This window comes from Cygnus olor, chromosome 2 (assembly GCF_009769625.2).
Source record: "Cygnus olor isolate bCygOlo1 chromosome 2, bCygOlo1.pri.v2, whole genome shotgun sequence".
In the NCBI taxonomy this organism is placed as follows: domain Eukaryota; kingdom Metazoa; phylum Chordata; class Aves; order Anseriformes; family Anatidae; genus Cygnus; species Cygnus olor.
In genome coordinates this window covers 121202540-121219021 of record NC_049170.1, presented here as the reverse complement: position 1 = coordinate 121219021, position 16482 = coordinate 121202540, and the positions used below count along the sequence as shown (strand labels likewise).

General features: G+C 41.9%; 1 protein-coding gene across 3 annotated transcripts; it reads right to left on the bottom strand.

Annotated features, from left to right (window-relative positions):
* Positions 1-1575: 1575 nt before the first annotated feature.
* Positions 1576-15406, bottom strand: LOC121064341 (syndecan binding protein). 3 transcript variants are annotated; one of them, XM_040545641.1, is made up of 9 exons: positions 15028-15406; positions 11222-11287; positions 9632-9710; positions 7022-7131; positions 6540-6698; positions 5029-5204; positions 3648-3819; positions 3164-3255; positions 1576-2285 (listed from the first exon to the last, which is right to left on the bottom strand). In XM_040545641.1, the coding sequence occupies exons 2-9, from the start codon at positions 11270-11272 to the stop codon at positions 2231-2233; spliced, it is 894 nt and encodes a 297-aa protein (XP_040401575.1). In that variant the 5' UTR covers positions 11273-11287; positions 15028-15406; the 3' UTR covers positions 1576-2230. The 3 variants fall into 3 exon arrangements, with proteins under 3 accessions (XP_040401575.1, XP_040401576.1, XP_040401578.1); XM_040545642.1 differs by lacking the exon at positions 15028-15406 and adding an exon at positions 14279-14444; XM_040545644.1 differs by lacking the exon at positions 15028-15406 and adding an exon at positions 13271-13333.
* Between the last annotated feature and the right edge of the window lie 1076 nt (positions 15407-16482).

Here is a 16482-nt window from a genome sequence, read left to right as displayed (position 1 = left end):
GTTTACTCTGTTTCTTTGCTTTTCATTTTATGTATTTCCCACAGAGCTGTATGTAGTCAAGAAACGTGGAAATCAAATTCTACAACTGCCTGGAGAGGTCTCAGTGCATTTTGCAGCATGTTAAAAGTTTTAATTGTGCCTGTCATTGTTCATCTACCTCCACCCTACTGTATTTCATCCCTGGCCCCAAGGGTTAGGCTTTCTGCATACAATACTACTGTGAGTTTAAGATTTGCACTGCAATTCATTTTCCATTTTAGCAGGAACTGAGTAAGAGGTACTAACCTGCAATTTTTGTTTGAACTATACTCTAATGTGCTTGAAAAATCAGAAAGAGCTACCCTTTCCTTTTCACACACCTTTTTTCATGTTGTCTTATTCAAGTTTCAGACAGGCATGCTCCTTTCACATCCTATGCGGCATGTTTTTTTTGCTTGTCTGTGTGTTCCTCTTTTTTTAACTGTTTAAATTTTATATATATATACATAATATAAGCATAACAACTTATCCACTTACACTCAGTAGGGAATTGAAGGGATTTAGTCAGTGAAAAGCTGGTCAAACTAGTGTTTACAGGTTTGAAAAGGTTTACTTAAATGAGGGGTTTTAAAGTTTGAAGGGGTGTAGAATTGTCCCCTGCTAAATAGTCTGCTCCTAAGGAGAAGTTGGTTAGAGACAGAGACCATACATTCTTTGGGCTACAGGGGTTTCATAGCTAAGTAAGCTACTGTGCTAGAGTTCCTTAAGGTTACTGCTACAGGTCACAGGTTCAACTCCCATGCTTCTGAACCATTCCAAGGCTGCATGAAGTCAGCTACTGCCAGTAAGTGCTTACCCCACTAGTTTTTAGAGACAATCCAATTAAAGTGGCTCCCAGGAAGAATTTGATCACCACTGCAACCTGAAGTAAGGTTTTGTTACTGTGAGAGAAAACCAGTGAACTTCATTTGAGAAGCCAGAAATGGCTGAACTTGAAGTGCTAAATTTGGCAGTGTTCCCAGGAAGAAAAGTATGTCTGTGCATTCCCAACTCTACCCCCCCAGTGCATTTCCTACAAGCTGGAAAAGCTACAGCTAGCTACACATGCTAGTAAGGGATTGGCAACCTGGGACTATACTTATTGCAGGGTCAAGCTATGAACTGTTTTATTAATTGCACTTGCACTCACCTTTTGAAATGTTTTTTTCAGTTAGATGGACAAGCAAGTAAGTCAGGTACCATCTTCCCTAACCAATTTTGGATCCTGGTTCATTTAGAAAAGGAAATCTAAATTGATTTCCTGCACCCATTAATACCTATACTAAACTAAAATTACTCGCATTGGGCTACTGCAACATATGAGAAAGACAACTTCACAGCTAGAAGCTAGAATAGAACATGAAAAAAGAAACTGCTCACCACCTGGCATTTAGCTTCAGGTCACTTAACTTAAAACATGCCTTGAACATGCCTAGGACCTTTGTTAGAAAGCTATTTAAAACTTTATTTCCTACCTTGTCTTTCTTGCCAGCTGAAAGTGACCTTAAGGAAGAAACCTGTCTCAGCTCATCTCAAGAAGAACGTGCACACACCATCTAAAGTTTCAGTCATTTATTTGGTTACTTCTGAATCTTGGTTAAGGCGAGAGATAAGCGTATCAGTTACAATTTGTATAACAAGTAATAAAAAGATTTGGTTATCTGTACACTACCTTATTTAATATACTTACTGAATGATGCCTTCAGCTATATTCAGCTTAGCTGGCATACTTGCGTAAACAGAATTTACTAGAACAAGAAATAAACTAGTACTAGCCATACTTCTAAATAGGCTATTTCATATCTACGCTTGCAAACAGAAAGCAGTAAAAATACTTGTTTCTCTTAAACATACAAAGCACAGCATTGCCCTAGGTAACAACACATAATTTTGCAAGTGATATCTGGTTCCTTTAGTTGCAATGGCTTATAGGAGTAGTAAACTAAGGAAGAGATCTACAAAAAGTCATAACACAATTGGAATTTCACATTCGTCAAGCATATAAGGCTACAAGTTCTACAGTTTGTGAATAAACAAGATAGGTTGAACTGTAACATTCCCAGCCATTATAGATGCAAATGCTTGATGCAGCATATCTTCTCTTGGCCTCCAGAAAGGCTCATGTGCAGAAGAAAGAAATCACTGAGTATAATAGCCCAAGTTTAGTGGAATTCTCATCATATGTACGTACAGACATGTACATGATGCATGTTTAGACTTCAGGAATAGAGTGATCCATCAGGCTTTTCATAATGCTAGTTGCCATCCTATAGAAAAGGAAAAGTCATTCAGTTTTTTAAGACAGACGTGGAAGCCTGTTAAAAGCTTCTGTTCAGTGTATCTTTGTCCTTGCTAGCCCTTTAATTCAATTTAAAAATTGGTCTCCCACTCCACCATTTTAACAAATACATTGCTATAGAAAAGCTACACTAAACTGCATAAGTAAGAGATGCCCCAATACCCAACATTTTGTTAGCAGCTGGGTCGTGACACAAACATCTTTCAAGATGCAGACATTTGTGCAGAGCAGTATCACAAGCAGGAGGGAAGAAAAAGGCTGGAGGGGAAGGGAATATGGCTGTTCTGGAAACAATTTTGTAGGAAGAGCGTACAATGGGGGTGGGGAGGAACACTTAATTATACTTTAAGCATTCAAAGTGTTACAATTAATTCCTAGCAGCTCTAAGACTTTTTTTTTCCAGGAGAGATTTAGCTGTAGAAAGCTAGGGCTGCCAAAGGATTAGAGAAACCCAACTATATCCTGCCAAGAATCATGTTCACATCACCAGAACTAGCTGCACTAGAAACATTTTAGTTGCAAGGTAACAAAGACTTGTATTATCCATGTACTTCAAAGTACTCAGATTCAAATTTAGTCGAGTTATGTTTAGAAGAGGGCTTTTCACAAAAAATAAAAGTCAGAGGAGCATCACTAACCTATCAACCGTTTAAAAACAGAACCAAATCACGTTAGTCTGATTAAAACCACTGGATTATGTACATTTTCAGACTTCACTACCTTAACTAGTCCTTCTATCAGGTTTGTTCTCATCGCAAGACCTAATTACATTTTATTTAACCTGCAAAATAATTGTCAGCTTTGATATAATTAACACCATGGCTGCTTTATTTGATTGTTACCTACCTCTTTATTATATACTCATAAATACTGGAAGGCATGATGGTAATTGTCACTGTGTTTCCAGCTGTTGCCAAGATGTCTGCTATCTGGGGGTCCTGTTATTGAACAAGAAATCATATGAGCAACATCACTTGAAATAACTAATAAAGCAGCAGTTCAGGAACTTAAGGTGCATGAATGTGTCTAGATTAACAGCCCCACAACTCCTTTCTTACAGTATTTAACCTTCAGGGCAAATCACTAAGCTGCAGTGCTAATGAACTTCCTACGGAGTCACCCCTTACAGTTTCCTTACAGGAACTCACTGGAGTAGGGATACAGACATCCTACTATAATTTGACACAGGCTGGCAGGGGGAAACTTACTCTGCAGTTGGCAAAACATAACTTAAAAACTGAGAACCAACTATAAAAGGTAGAGGTAGAGAGGAAGAGAATGAGTTGCCTTGCCTATAGAAAGGAAACCACAGAGAAGCCTCGAAACGTACCTTCAGTCCAATGACATTCTGGCCATTGATTTCACAGATGTTATGCTCTGTAAGAAGTCCATTTCTCGCAGCAGAACTGTCTTTCACTATTGAGGTTATTTTTCCATTCTTGAATATGAAGCCAACATGCCCTGTGCTGTCTTTGTGCATTGTAATAATTCGTTCAAAAGGCCTGTAAGAAACAGAAGAATCTTAAAATGCAAAAACATGTTTTCAGTCTACCAAACCACAGAGAGAACCACACACTATTTCAGTACCTTTGATTTGCAAAAAGTTGATGTAGTTGATGTATGAGTCTCTAAAGAGTACAATGAAAAGTGGTAGGGGTTTAACTTCATTTTGGGAATACTTGCTATTTTAATCTCTTCTTTCTAGGCTGAAGTCACTCTACAGGTATTCCACCCTCTGGATAATAAACCACCCACCCCCCAACAACCAACCACAGAAATGGCCATTCAAACTTAAGTTTTGCCTAACAAATGTTAGCAGGTAGCTAAAATACTGCAGGCCATTTTGACAACTGTAGGTGACTGCAAGATTCTGGAGATTAAAGGCTTCTCCAACAACTTTTCCACTGTGTTATAGACAATGAACCTTTAAAGTTGTCTTAACTTCTTAAGAAATCCAGCAAGAGGGCAGAAGTTGGGCACAGAAATGGTAGACAGTAGGGAATCTACCACCACAGTATTTTGATTTAATACAGTAGAAGTCATACGCCCCCCACTGGGGTCAAACTTGATTCTTAAACACAAAAGAACATTGAAAAAGTTTCTGAAGACATGTACTTAGTCACATCATGCATCATCTGTCTTCTCAGCCTAGAGACCATGCTGCATCTGTCCCATTATTACTACATACAATAAATATCCAATATTGATTAAAAACATACTGGTTTATCAAGCATACTTTTAGTGAGCCTGGCATGAACTCATATGTAAGCAATGAAGTTCACAAAAAGAGTACCATGCTAAATAAAAATGGAAGTGAAAAATTTAAGCTCATTAGTACAGTGACTATTTTGATACTGTCTTTATTGGTATTTCAATAAGTAGAAGCTTCAATAAGTACAAGCAAAAGTCATGTCAGAAAAAGCACAGAACTCTTGAACTCAGAATTTATGCTATCACTCATTAGTTTATCTTGAAGATGTCAGGCCTCATCATGCCCAAGCAAGAGGTGTGCAATGGCACTTCGAGTTAGTGACCATTTTGAGTATTATTTTGGCTATTCCTCATAAAAAGGAACATTTCTAATGATCTTTAATAGTAAAGTATACAGACAAACAAATATTTTGTATGCCTGGCATGCTTCTCAAGTGAGGGAGACCCAACTTCACAAAGTATCCATCTCTCCAACAGTCTGTATCTGTAGCCAGCCTTACCTGTCCCGAATGATCATTGAAATCCTCTCTCCAGAAGCCTGCTTCAGAACTTTGTGTGCTTTATCAGAACTCCATCCTGCACAGTTTTCACCGTTGATCTGCAGAACTTGGTCCCCAAACCGCAGACCAGCTAGAGATGCTGGAGAGTTTGCTTGGACTAACTGGACAAATATACCCTACAAAAGAATGGGGCATTGTAGAAACAGGATGTTCTTCCTTAAACGTGAAAGCCAATCACAGAATACACAGCCCTTTGGTTTTCTATTCGTGTGTAATACCAAGCAAGTTGACAAAAGGAGAGACAGTCAACAAGTGCTTAAGATGCATTTTTGAAATTTCTGTCAGTTTATAGATGTCTTTAAGAGAGTGACAGATTTTCACATTAAAATAAAGTTAGGAAACAGGCAAGTCTGTTCTGTTTAGATTTCTTGAAATCAAGAGACACAAGCTTCACAGTAACACCTTCCTTGAAGGAGTAAATGCTGTTGTTTTAACAAGAAATCTGAAAAACTAGATCATACAGACTGGTACTAAATTTGCATGTCTGCCTGTGTATTTGACCACAAATTCCTGTGCAAGACAGTCTATATATAGCTCGAGAAATAGATCAGCAATACTAAGAACTCTATAGAAGGAAAAATCTGCTTTCTCAACCCATTAGTTTTCAACTTTTTACTGACTGCTAGCACCTCAAGTAAAAAAAAAAGTGTTAAAAACCAGAAACTATTACCAGTCAAAGTACCCCCAAAACCAAATAAATGAGGTCAACACAGAAGGTAGATAAACCCTCCCATGGGGCGAGGGCAGGCAGCAGAGAGGAATTCACACTACTTTCTAGGAAAAGTCCAGTATTTCCTGGGTTAGAACTACAGAATCATTTTAATCCTATGTGAAACCTTGAGTAAATAAATGACCTGGCCAAAACACCCCCCCAAAAAAAAAAAAAAGACAACCAAAAGTGTCATTTTTCACACTGAGAATCAGAAAATATCTAAACAGGGAAGCTCTAGAGCAGACAACCTCCTGGATCTTTTGGCAGCTACACTCATGTTAAAGGAAACTAGAGAAGAGATTCTGAAATTACTCCTTGTATGTAGGTAATACCCTCACTATCCTAACTTTTCTCATGAGTAGCATATTGCAAGAGCTTATAAAAGGAGAGGTATTTTTACACCACACACTTTTCTCTGCCTACTGTTGAGAACTTCAAGACTTCTATCTCTACCTTTGTGGAAACTCTGGGAAGTACTTAAACTGCTAACTAGAGTCACAGCAGCTCTGCAAGAACATTTTATACTCTGAAGAGATACTACAAGTATTCTCCAGGTGTTATATGAAAATAAATTGCTGCTATAAGATTAGATCTTAGTCTATGCCCTAGTTTCAGATCTAACAGAGGGTTTTCAAATTCTAGTAACAGACAAGCAAGTCCCATGACCATACACTAATTCAACTACTAACTTAATCCAGCAGCAGGATCTGTAAAGGCAAAAACAAACTTCTATACTTACGTTGTCAACAGACTTAAGGCGAAGTCCTATTTTTCCATCTTGATCTTTACACAAAATTGCTTCACGGATGCCTTGCTTAATTTCTGCTCTGCGAATTCCAATATCATTTCCAGTCACTGGAGCTACCATGTAATTAGTAGAAGGTCGTGTTACCAGTTGCTGATTAAGACAAAATAGCCAGACAACTTAATTTCAACTTTTTAAAATACCTGTATGTCAGTTTATATGAAGTGATTAAAAAAAGAGAAAAGAAGCAAAAATAAAATGCAAGTCACGACACCAGTTCTTCCCCTCCTCCCCCCCAAAACTGGAAGTATACTGCTCAGTTTAAAGCTGTAGAAAAATAGGCTCTGTTACTTAAAAAAAAATCATTTACCAGTTAGGTGAGGTACATACTATAAATAAGTCTACTATCTGGAATCATAGATATACATTTAGTCTTTATACTTTCAGTTTCCAAAGCATGCTTGACTGATACCTACCCCTTGTGGCTGAGCAGCTGCTGCCACTGGTAAGTTTCTCTGCACCTCTTCTTCATTGAGGCTCAGGCCCATGTACTGAGAAAGTTCTGGATATAATCTGGGGTATAAACCTATATGAACGAGAAAAAACCGTTAATGTGTGTTCATTTAACAGAACAGTATATTGTTATCACACATACAACAACTTAAACAAGTCTTGCAGTATCATAATATATGTAACTTGAGAATTACAGCGGAAGATCCACCTGAATCAGGACTGTTATTCTAGCCCAGCTGAGAAAAGCAACTACAGGAGCAGTGCTTTTGAGACAACTAAAAGTTCTCCATGTTCTTTAAGTAATTCCATTCATTCCTTTCCTTTATGGCACAAGCAATATTAGATATATGGCGATGAGTTCCAAAACCAATGTTGTGCTCCAGTCCACAATGACAAGCCCTTCTTTCCTCCAAAGTTTACAGGCAATTAGTTGGGAACTACTTACTCTCCCTCCCACCCCCACATCAGGCTAGCTGGAGAACACAGGATACATTAGAAAACAGTGTGTGAGGGAATGGCATTGACAGAAGTGAGCGTGCAGTACAAGAGGAATTCACGGAACCAACAGCTACTGAATGTGTAGCATCTGATAGTCTTAAAAAAAAAAAAAGAAACCCCAGAAGCCCATACAAAGAAGCAACACACAGAGCAAACATGACTATAATATTCTTCATGAGAAAGTAGCTGTCATTTTCCCATAGCTTCAAATTGAAGTCTGTTTTAGATACAGTCCTCATACCAACAGAAAAAGAACAGTGGACCTTAAAATATCCAGCAGGACATTCCTCTACTCTGAGGAGGAGCAGGTGGCTGGGAATGGGAGAAAAGTCAGATTTGGCGGACCTTGAGTCAAACCACTCTGGAAAGAAGCTTGATGCTGCTCTTGACATTCCACAGATAATTAAGTGATGCTATTTAACAAGAAGCAGTTACCAGAACACATGCCCTTTTGACCAAATCAGCGGAGACAGAAAAGGCTGCTCAGAGAGCCAAGTGGTACAAGGGGCAGCCTTGAAAGCACGCAGGCTCCCTGATCCACACAGATGATGTTTTTAGTGTTCATTTATGGGTATATGTATAAGAACAGCTATTATAAGAATCCACACTTGACCAGAAACTGAAAGCTACTTTTCCGGGAAGGAACTCAAAGGCCATTACAAGGAATTCTAATCCCATCGAGAAACTTTTTTTGCCCCTTAATACTTTCAGCTGTCATGTGAGCATCCTGTTTCATATGAGAACTGTCCAATCTTATTTCCAAAGTGGTTTCACTGACACAGATTAGTAAGCCTCTAATGAGTACTTCTGTGGCTGTCTTCTGCTTGCCTTTCAAGCCCCTATGATTACACACAATTAAAGCTTCCCAAGACTTTTGCAGTGACTTGATTTTTCTCCTTCATTCTTCATAAAAGACAACAACGTAGAATGAATCTTGCTATTACATTCTCATTCAAACGAGTCTCCAAAACAGCAGAAATCATCACCAAGAGCTGTCAGATGTATATTCTCCTGCCTTTACCAAGACAGAGATCCCCCATGGGCTTGGCATGTCCTAGAGATTGTTAATAACATATCCCAGGGGAAAGGTGATCTAAGTGATAAGCAGTCTTCAGCCACACACAGCTCCTGAGCAACTTGCAGACAAGCTGATGTCAAAATGTCATTTGGCCAGCAGTACAGTAGACACAGAATTTGCAGGAGAATTCAAACTCCAGACAGTCGAAAAAAAATGCTGCCAGGGAGAAGGACTGCTGAAACAAACTTACTCTAATGAGGTTAGGTCAGGTAAGAACGTAGATCCTTCCTGGATTTAAGGTGAGCTGTATAAAATCCATCCTTAAAGTGATCTTAGATGCATCAACTCCAAGAGCAGAACTGGAGACAAAGGTACACCTACCATGCTTTAGTATCTGATCCACCAACATTCCTGATGGCTATTCCAGCACTGCAGCTGGTCATGCTGGTTAGAGATTTTAGGTCCTTTAGACCAAACATAACTTAATAGCCCAGAATTCAAACATACCCATGCGTATTTGTGGATGTATACGAGCATGGGGTAAACAGGAAGAGGTATCAGTCAATACAACTTTAGGTCTGATGGATTTCCCAACAGACATTTGACCCCAAAATCTGCAGGAAGCTTTATGTTGCTAGCATGACAATACTGAAGTTCCACTTCTCTATTGACAGAGATTTGAGCTTGTTTGTTCCCCAGCAAGCTCATATGCTGGGGGTGGGGAAGACATTCAGACTCAGGCTGCTCTCTGAAGTTTACAAACACGTGATAAGTACATACTTAAGTGTTTAAGGTAAGCATTATTGAGAGATCAAACAGTACCAGCAACAGATCTTGTTATGTTAGGCTCACTTTAAAAAACAGGCTTCTTAAAGCTACAAAAACAGTTCGTATTTGCCACTTTTTTTTGTCTGCGCTTGGGCAAGCGTTTCCGAAGAGGCATGGCCTCACCCTCAGCAAATAGTTGCATGTTTATAGGTATTTGACTGTACTTTAACTATAGAGTTTCATAACTGCTTTCCAAAACGTCAGGATACCACACAGTATATGACCTTACCTCCATCTTGGGGAATAGGAGCAGAAGCTTCAGACAAGATTGCTGGATTAGCTGGATTTGAAGAAAAGGCAGTCTGAGCCTAAGAGCAAGGAAACTCATATATGTTATCTTGTAAAAGAAAAGTTACGAAATCTTTACTATGCAGCCAGGAGACTATGCATTATTTTATCCATTGTTACCATTATCTTGAAGCTCTGAAGTCAGCTGTTTTCTTTGAAACAAATAGTTTGATAATACTGCAGCATATTGTATTAAGTTACGTCAACAGAAACTTGTACTGTCCTCAGAGGTAGCTGCACAAATAACACAGAATAGCTGCACCAATAACATCAACCTCAGTTCCAGTTTTGTTATTAAGCAAGTTAAAGAGCCTAGGATCTCTCTGAAAGACATTAAACTTGGCCGACAAACTTTAAAACTTAAAATTATAGAAGAAGGTCCTTTGCAGAGTGTTTTGTAATTATTATTTTTTTTCAGCTGAATGGCAGCAACTCTACATTTTCACTGCTTACAGGTATTAGTCATGAGTTCTGCCATAGTCACTTGCAGGTTGCAATTCACGTTCCACACAATTCGACGCTACTCGTTTAACACCTTCTGAAAGAAATGGACCTCCTAAGAGTTTTCTACAGGAGGTCCCAAATGCACAACTTATCCTACAGTGATAACACTAAGTTTAGTTTCTATATTGCTGACTGACTTGCAAATAGAAGAGACAGTATTAAAGTAAGCCAATTCCCTTCCTTCTCACAGTATCTCAGCTCCTTGTTTTTCACTGATCATGAATACATGAGGCCAAAATAACAGGCCTCTGTATGGTAACCTAAGTATGACAGAACAGCTATCCCAGTATCTCTAAGACAGAGCTAAAGGTGGGGAAAAGTTTCGGCACAATGAAAACTATGCTGTACAGGACACATGAATCACTTAATTCAACAAGACAATTGAATTACTTAATGTTTTCTATGGAAATAATGTTTAAAAATAGAAGATTCCGTAGTCCTCTTCAGGAAGTTGTGTTTAGAGAGAAGTTTCAGAGCAAGAGTGACTCATTATTTATCAAACATATTTAGAAGAACTGTCTCCAACTCAAATGCTAGACAGAAAGAACAAGTTAGAATATTTAGTGCAAGAAGTTTACGTTTAAACCAGCAGCCATTTTAATCTCACTGATTTGCTGTGGACACAGATTTTGTCTTTCAGTACTCAACACAGAGATACCCTACTTCCACTTCCTCACTGCTTCATTCAGTGGTCACAAAAGATAAATTGTAAAGAGATCACGCTTAGCATTTAGATCACAAACTGTAGCAGTTGATCTGTAGCTCCAGGCAGGGTGGGTTTGTTTGTTTGGGGGGTAAATTTAGTGTTACCCAATTGTATCTTCACATAAGAAGCACATGGGACATGCCAGACGGAACAAAGAAATCCCAACTACAATCCTAACCTACAACTTCAAGGGTCCAATGATCCTTAGAAGTGCAATGGTAAAACATTTTATCACAACTTCAATAAAAGTGCTCCCTTCCCTGTACTAAATACCAACACATCTATTACTGTCACCAACACTATTTTCAAAGCCTACCATACCTGAATAACTTTGTCCACCTTCAGATCTTCCAGGGAAGGATAGAGAGACATTTTGATGCAGTCTCACTGGGTTGCAGGAAGACACAGAACGGGGAAAGCAAACAACACAGGGTTAGACATCAGGTATTTACCTAGCATTACAACTTAAAAAACAAAAGAGAAAACAGACAAAGCATTAAATAACTTCAGCTGTGACCTGCAAGTCTCAGCGTGACAGATACCCAGCACTAAAGACAAATTCCATTAAGGCTATCTATTTAATCTATTATCAATAATAGCCTTTGTATAATAGGCTTTATTTACTGTACTTAGTGATGCCAAAGTTTAGGTCTCAGCTATGAGAAATCCTACACAGAGAGAACTGTTCCGCAGTAAGTATCACAAAGAAAGAGCATAGGAGGCAATGATGCAACAATGAGGAGGACTGAAAGAAAAGTCTAATCATATTCCTCCACACAAGTACAACAGTAATTTATATACAACTGCGTAAGCTTTCACACTATTCCCCAAAGTATCTAAACACTCTGATAACTTCTGACGTTCCTATAAAGGAGTCACTCAACAGAGCTGGCTTCCCATGTCCACTTGTACCACATTAATTGTAGCAAGAGACCCTGAGCCAGCCAGATTCGGTCAGTGGCGAGTTTCAAAATCCACAGGGACTTCAGCCTGCCTCTCATGTGATGTTGGGAAAGCTCTGTGACAACATTAACAGGAAGTAATAAAAAACACTTCACATGATCCTGTAATGCACCATACTGACACTCAGCTCTGCTACAGCTGGGCACCAGAGGCTTTAGGAAATGCCATTTTCAGGAGATCCTTCACTCAAGTTCTCGCCAAGGTCAACAGAGCTTTTCAAGAGAGTAATAAGACATTTCACCCCAAATTATATGAACATTTTAACTGAGAGGAGGAAGGGTAGAAGAGGAACAGAAGCAGAAGACAACAAAATAAGAAAGTCTTTCAAGTTACATATGGCTCAGAGAACACAGTTAACTGGGCAACACTACTAAAAGCTTCTGGTTTGGGGATTAATTTCTCATCCAAATACTTTAGAGGTCCTCGTTTGTGTAACAAATTAACTATAATTCCAGACTAAAAGCGACGAGTATATAAATCCTTGAGCTACTACTTCTTCACATGCAGATGCTGAATTGATTAAAAAAAAATCTGATGCCTAACATGACATTGCGGGAACACAATAGATGTCTCCTTGCATTACATCAAGGTCACTAACAGCTTTTCTTTTTGTTCAGCAGAGTGCCCAGGAGCTCAAGTATCATGTCAGACTGCAATTAAAACTTCAAAAGAGCCCAAAATGTGGCAGGGATCTGAACTGTCCTGACATAACTGGCCACACGTTTGTAATTACATGCAACTGACAATTTTGTCAAGTTGTTGCAGCTAAACCAAACATAGCTAAGACCTGGAAGCCTTAAAAATTAAACACATTTAAAGTGAGTTTAAAATTCCATTTTAAGGCAGCATTGACCTGAAAGCAATTAAAGCTTTTGCTCAACCAAAATGGTAACAGCAAATGCAAACCCAAGCCCAGCAAAACCCTTGCTCGGGTACGCATGGGCACTGCACTCTGCTGCTAATACCAACAAGGATATACACGCATCAGACTGGCCATCTCCTTCCAAGCTACATCGGTCATGGTGATTTCAGCTGCAGCACACATTCAAAGTCAGCAGTCAGCACCCCACGGAACAGTGGTCCCATCATAGGGCAACGAGGGGAGCAGAAGCCCACCGTGAGCTCCAACATCTGCACGGTAGCACAGAAAGCACCCAGGGTCTGCTGGGTCTCTGGTCCCAGCGACCATTTCCACATGGGCAAGCTTCCACCTGGACCAGCTTTGGTTTTCCTCCACAGACCACTCTCATCCTGCCCTGCGATCTCTGGTCACACTTGCCACAGACTGCCATCTGAAACTTCTTCTACTTTATTATGAGGAACATGGAGCTTTCTGTAGAAGAGTACTAGCAAAACTAAACATATATTAGCTCCCCAAACACTTAAGAAAGCACTCCAGCAGCTTACCCCGCCGCTTTGGCACCGCCGCCCAGGCCACCTCCCTTCCCCAGCTGGAAGCTTCCAAATCCAACCGTCTGTCACGGCCACCAAGGAGCTGCCCTACCAGCTCCCTCCTTAAAATCTCACTGGTTACTATTTCTGGTTTTTCAATAAATAGCCAGAATAACGGTCACCCCTGTCACTGCATTCAGTGAGCCTGTCTCTCTGCATACCAGCTTTGTTGCTTTTACATCAGCAAGGAGCTTTTTCAATTTCCGTGCAGGCAGTTGTAACACTGAAGTACACGTCTAACCACTCATTAGGTAAAGTGAGATGCCCCCAAAATACCCTATTTAGTTTAAAATATGACTGTTTAGCAACAATCATCACTGTCGGGGACTGCCAGTAATCTCAGGAAGAATCCGTCCATGACTCACAACAAAAACAGATTTGAACACGAAGTTTGAACAGCCATGGCTTTCTGCAGGATCTGGGGAGTGGTAACCACAAAGCGGAGAGGAAGGGAGATGGGCAACTCTCCAGTCTACACCAACACGGAACTATTTGCCCTGATTGTTTACAGGCTCCTACATCCTGGGGAGAACACATATAGTAGTAACCTGAAGCTTTCAGGAAAACAAAAATGAAAGCAAAAGGAGAAAATGCTAGTTTCTGAGTACGCTCAAGCTCAGAAACCCAGCTGCCAGCCCCGTCAGCAGGTTGTCTCACCGAGAGGATCCTATTTACCAAGGGAAGTGCCTGACCACTGGGCAGAGACCATAGAGAGGCGGCACTCGTGACAATCTTGGGCTATCAGCAGGAAGTTTTGTATGTAGGACCTGGCTCTTACTACACACAGTGGTTCGACTGGAAGATGACGGGCTTCCTGACATTAGTTGGGTCGGAAACAACAGAGCTGAATGCAGGCTAAGAGCCAACTGAAGTCTGACCTGTCCGTGGCAACCGCTGTCTCTGAAAGCAGCAGCAGACGGTATTTGGAGGGGGTAAAAGGGAAGGAATAAAAGCATTTTATACCTGTAGAGAGGTTACACCAGGCCACAAAACCAGCACCTATAGCAAAGTATTGGTTTTGGCTTCCCGAACAGCTAGAAAGCCATGAGATGAAGTTTTGTCTTTAAAGGACAAAACCTCCCGAAGGTCGAGCTGAGACAGCAGGAACACGGGAACTGTTTTGCAAGAGGTGTCCTCCAATAAAAGAGAAAAAAAAAAAAGTGTTTTTCTTCTGATACTATCTAATCGGCCTCTGAGCATTTGCTCTTGCTATGCACTTTGCTCAGAAGTCTGCTGCCTCCATTTCAGGCCTGAAGAAGGGCTCACTCTCCCCAAAAGGCGCAACACACCCACACCAGCTCCGCAACATTATGCGGCCCTAAAAAGAAGGCAGTACAGACCCCAAACCCCCTCTCCTCCCAATCCCAAAACACCGAGAGGACGCCAGCGCACACAGACTTTATTTATTCGCTCTTTTCCTTCCACGGCGGCCAGCGGAGCCCGGTGCGGGAGGCAGCCCCGTGAGGGAGGGAGGGACGGAGCCGGCCGCCCCCCGGCACCGGGCGCGCCGCGGCCCCACGAAATGGCTGCTCGGCGGCTCCTCCGCGCCGGGCACGGAGCGACGGCCGCGCAGTCTCTGCGGGCGAAGCCCTTCCTTCCCTCCTTCCCCCGATACCGCCGCGCCCCTTCCCTCTCTTCCTCCCCCCTTACGCTCCCCACAAGCCGCCCCGTGCCCAAGTACAAAGGGGAGCGAAGACCCCCGACCCCCTTACCTCCGGCCCGGGCGGCTGCCCTCGGTCGCGGCCCTCAGCGCAGGGACGAGCGGCGGCACCAGCGGCTCCGGCAGCTCCCGGCGGCGCCGCTATGAGGGGAGCGGGGGCGGCGGCGAAGCTGGCCCGGCCCCGCGCATGCTCCGGCGGCGGAGAGAAGGGGCAGGGCCCCGGCCGCCGGGGGGCGGCGGTGGTCGGAGCAGGGGAGCCCGGGGCTGGGGAGCCCGGGGCTGGGGAGCCCGGGGTGGGGGTGGCCCGGCCCCCCACGGGGAAGGGGTGGTGGCCCTCGGTGCTTCGCCCTTGTCCCTCGTTACATGCGGTGCCTTGCCCGCGGCGTGTTGCACATCTTACTGCCTTCTCATCGCTTGGTTGCCTGAGGAAAGGCTCGCTTTCATTTTATATCCATTGTCCTTTTTAAAATCAAATTCTTCCTGCTGCGTCGTTTCGGTTACTGATTTATTTATTTTTAATCTCGTCTTGTTTTCCCTTCCGTCGTCATGCATTCGTAAATCCTGACGTCGCAGAGCCTGCCGTGACCACATCACCTGGCCTGCGGCTCACCACCCCACGCAGGGCTTCCCACAGCTCGTCTGGAGAAACTCCCCTAGAGAAACTATCACATATAGAACATCCAAAACAGAGAAATTTTATACAGCTTTTATACTTAATTATCATAATTCTTACGCGTTTGCCATGCTTCTAGTATTAACTCAGCTACCATCAATTCTTGGTCTTTAAAATCTTTCTTCACTAGACTGCCCAATGGCAAAGTTTGTTCATCATATAGATAGTTAAATATGCTGAGTGCCCTAAAGATTCCCTTAAACTAAATAAACTTGAGCATTCAACAATGGTGTTTAACAGCTCACCAGCCCCAAGGGAGATCTGCTCCCACCTCCAGTCCCTTTCTCCTGCCCTGTAGCTGCTGGCTGGTCCTCAGCCAGTCCCAGCAATTGTCAGGCTCTTCTGTGGGACAGCTTAAACTCACTGCTCCAGCACAACTCTAATCCACCCAGAAAAAAACACATGTATATTTTTCTACTGGGCTGGTGTGCTAAACTAGCAACAACAGGATTTCGTGAGCACCAGCGCCAGCCAGAGCAAGGGAAGGGAGGGTGTGGCTAGGAACAGGGGAAAGGAGGAGGAGGAAGAAATGGGATTGAGAGGGAAGGGATTCCCTTCCTTCTGGCACTAACAGGCTATTTCGTCATTTGACCTACCTGTGCAATTAAAACCTTAATTAACGCTAAACGGAGATTTTTGTCGCAATGTGTGTTTTCCAGTCCTCATAAGTGAAGTGAAAAGTTTACAAGATTTATACCTCAAAAAGGGGTTCAATTCTTCATCCTGCAATGAGCCACGTGCAGTGAAGCCCTGTACCCACCCTGGAGAATCCATACCAGGGTAGTGCCCTTATAGCATGGAGATGGCGGATATACCACTGACTGCTGTCCAGGT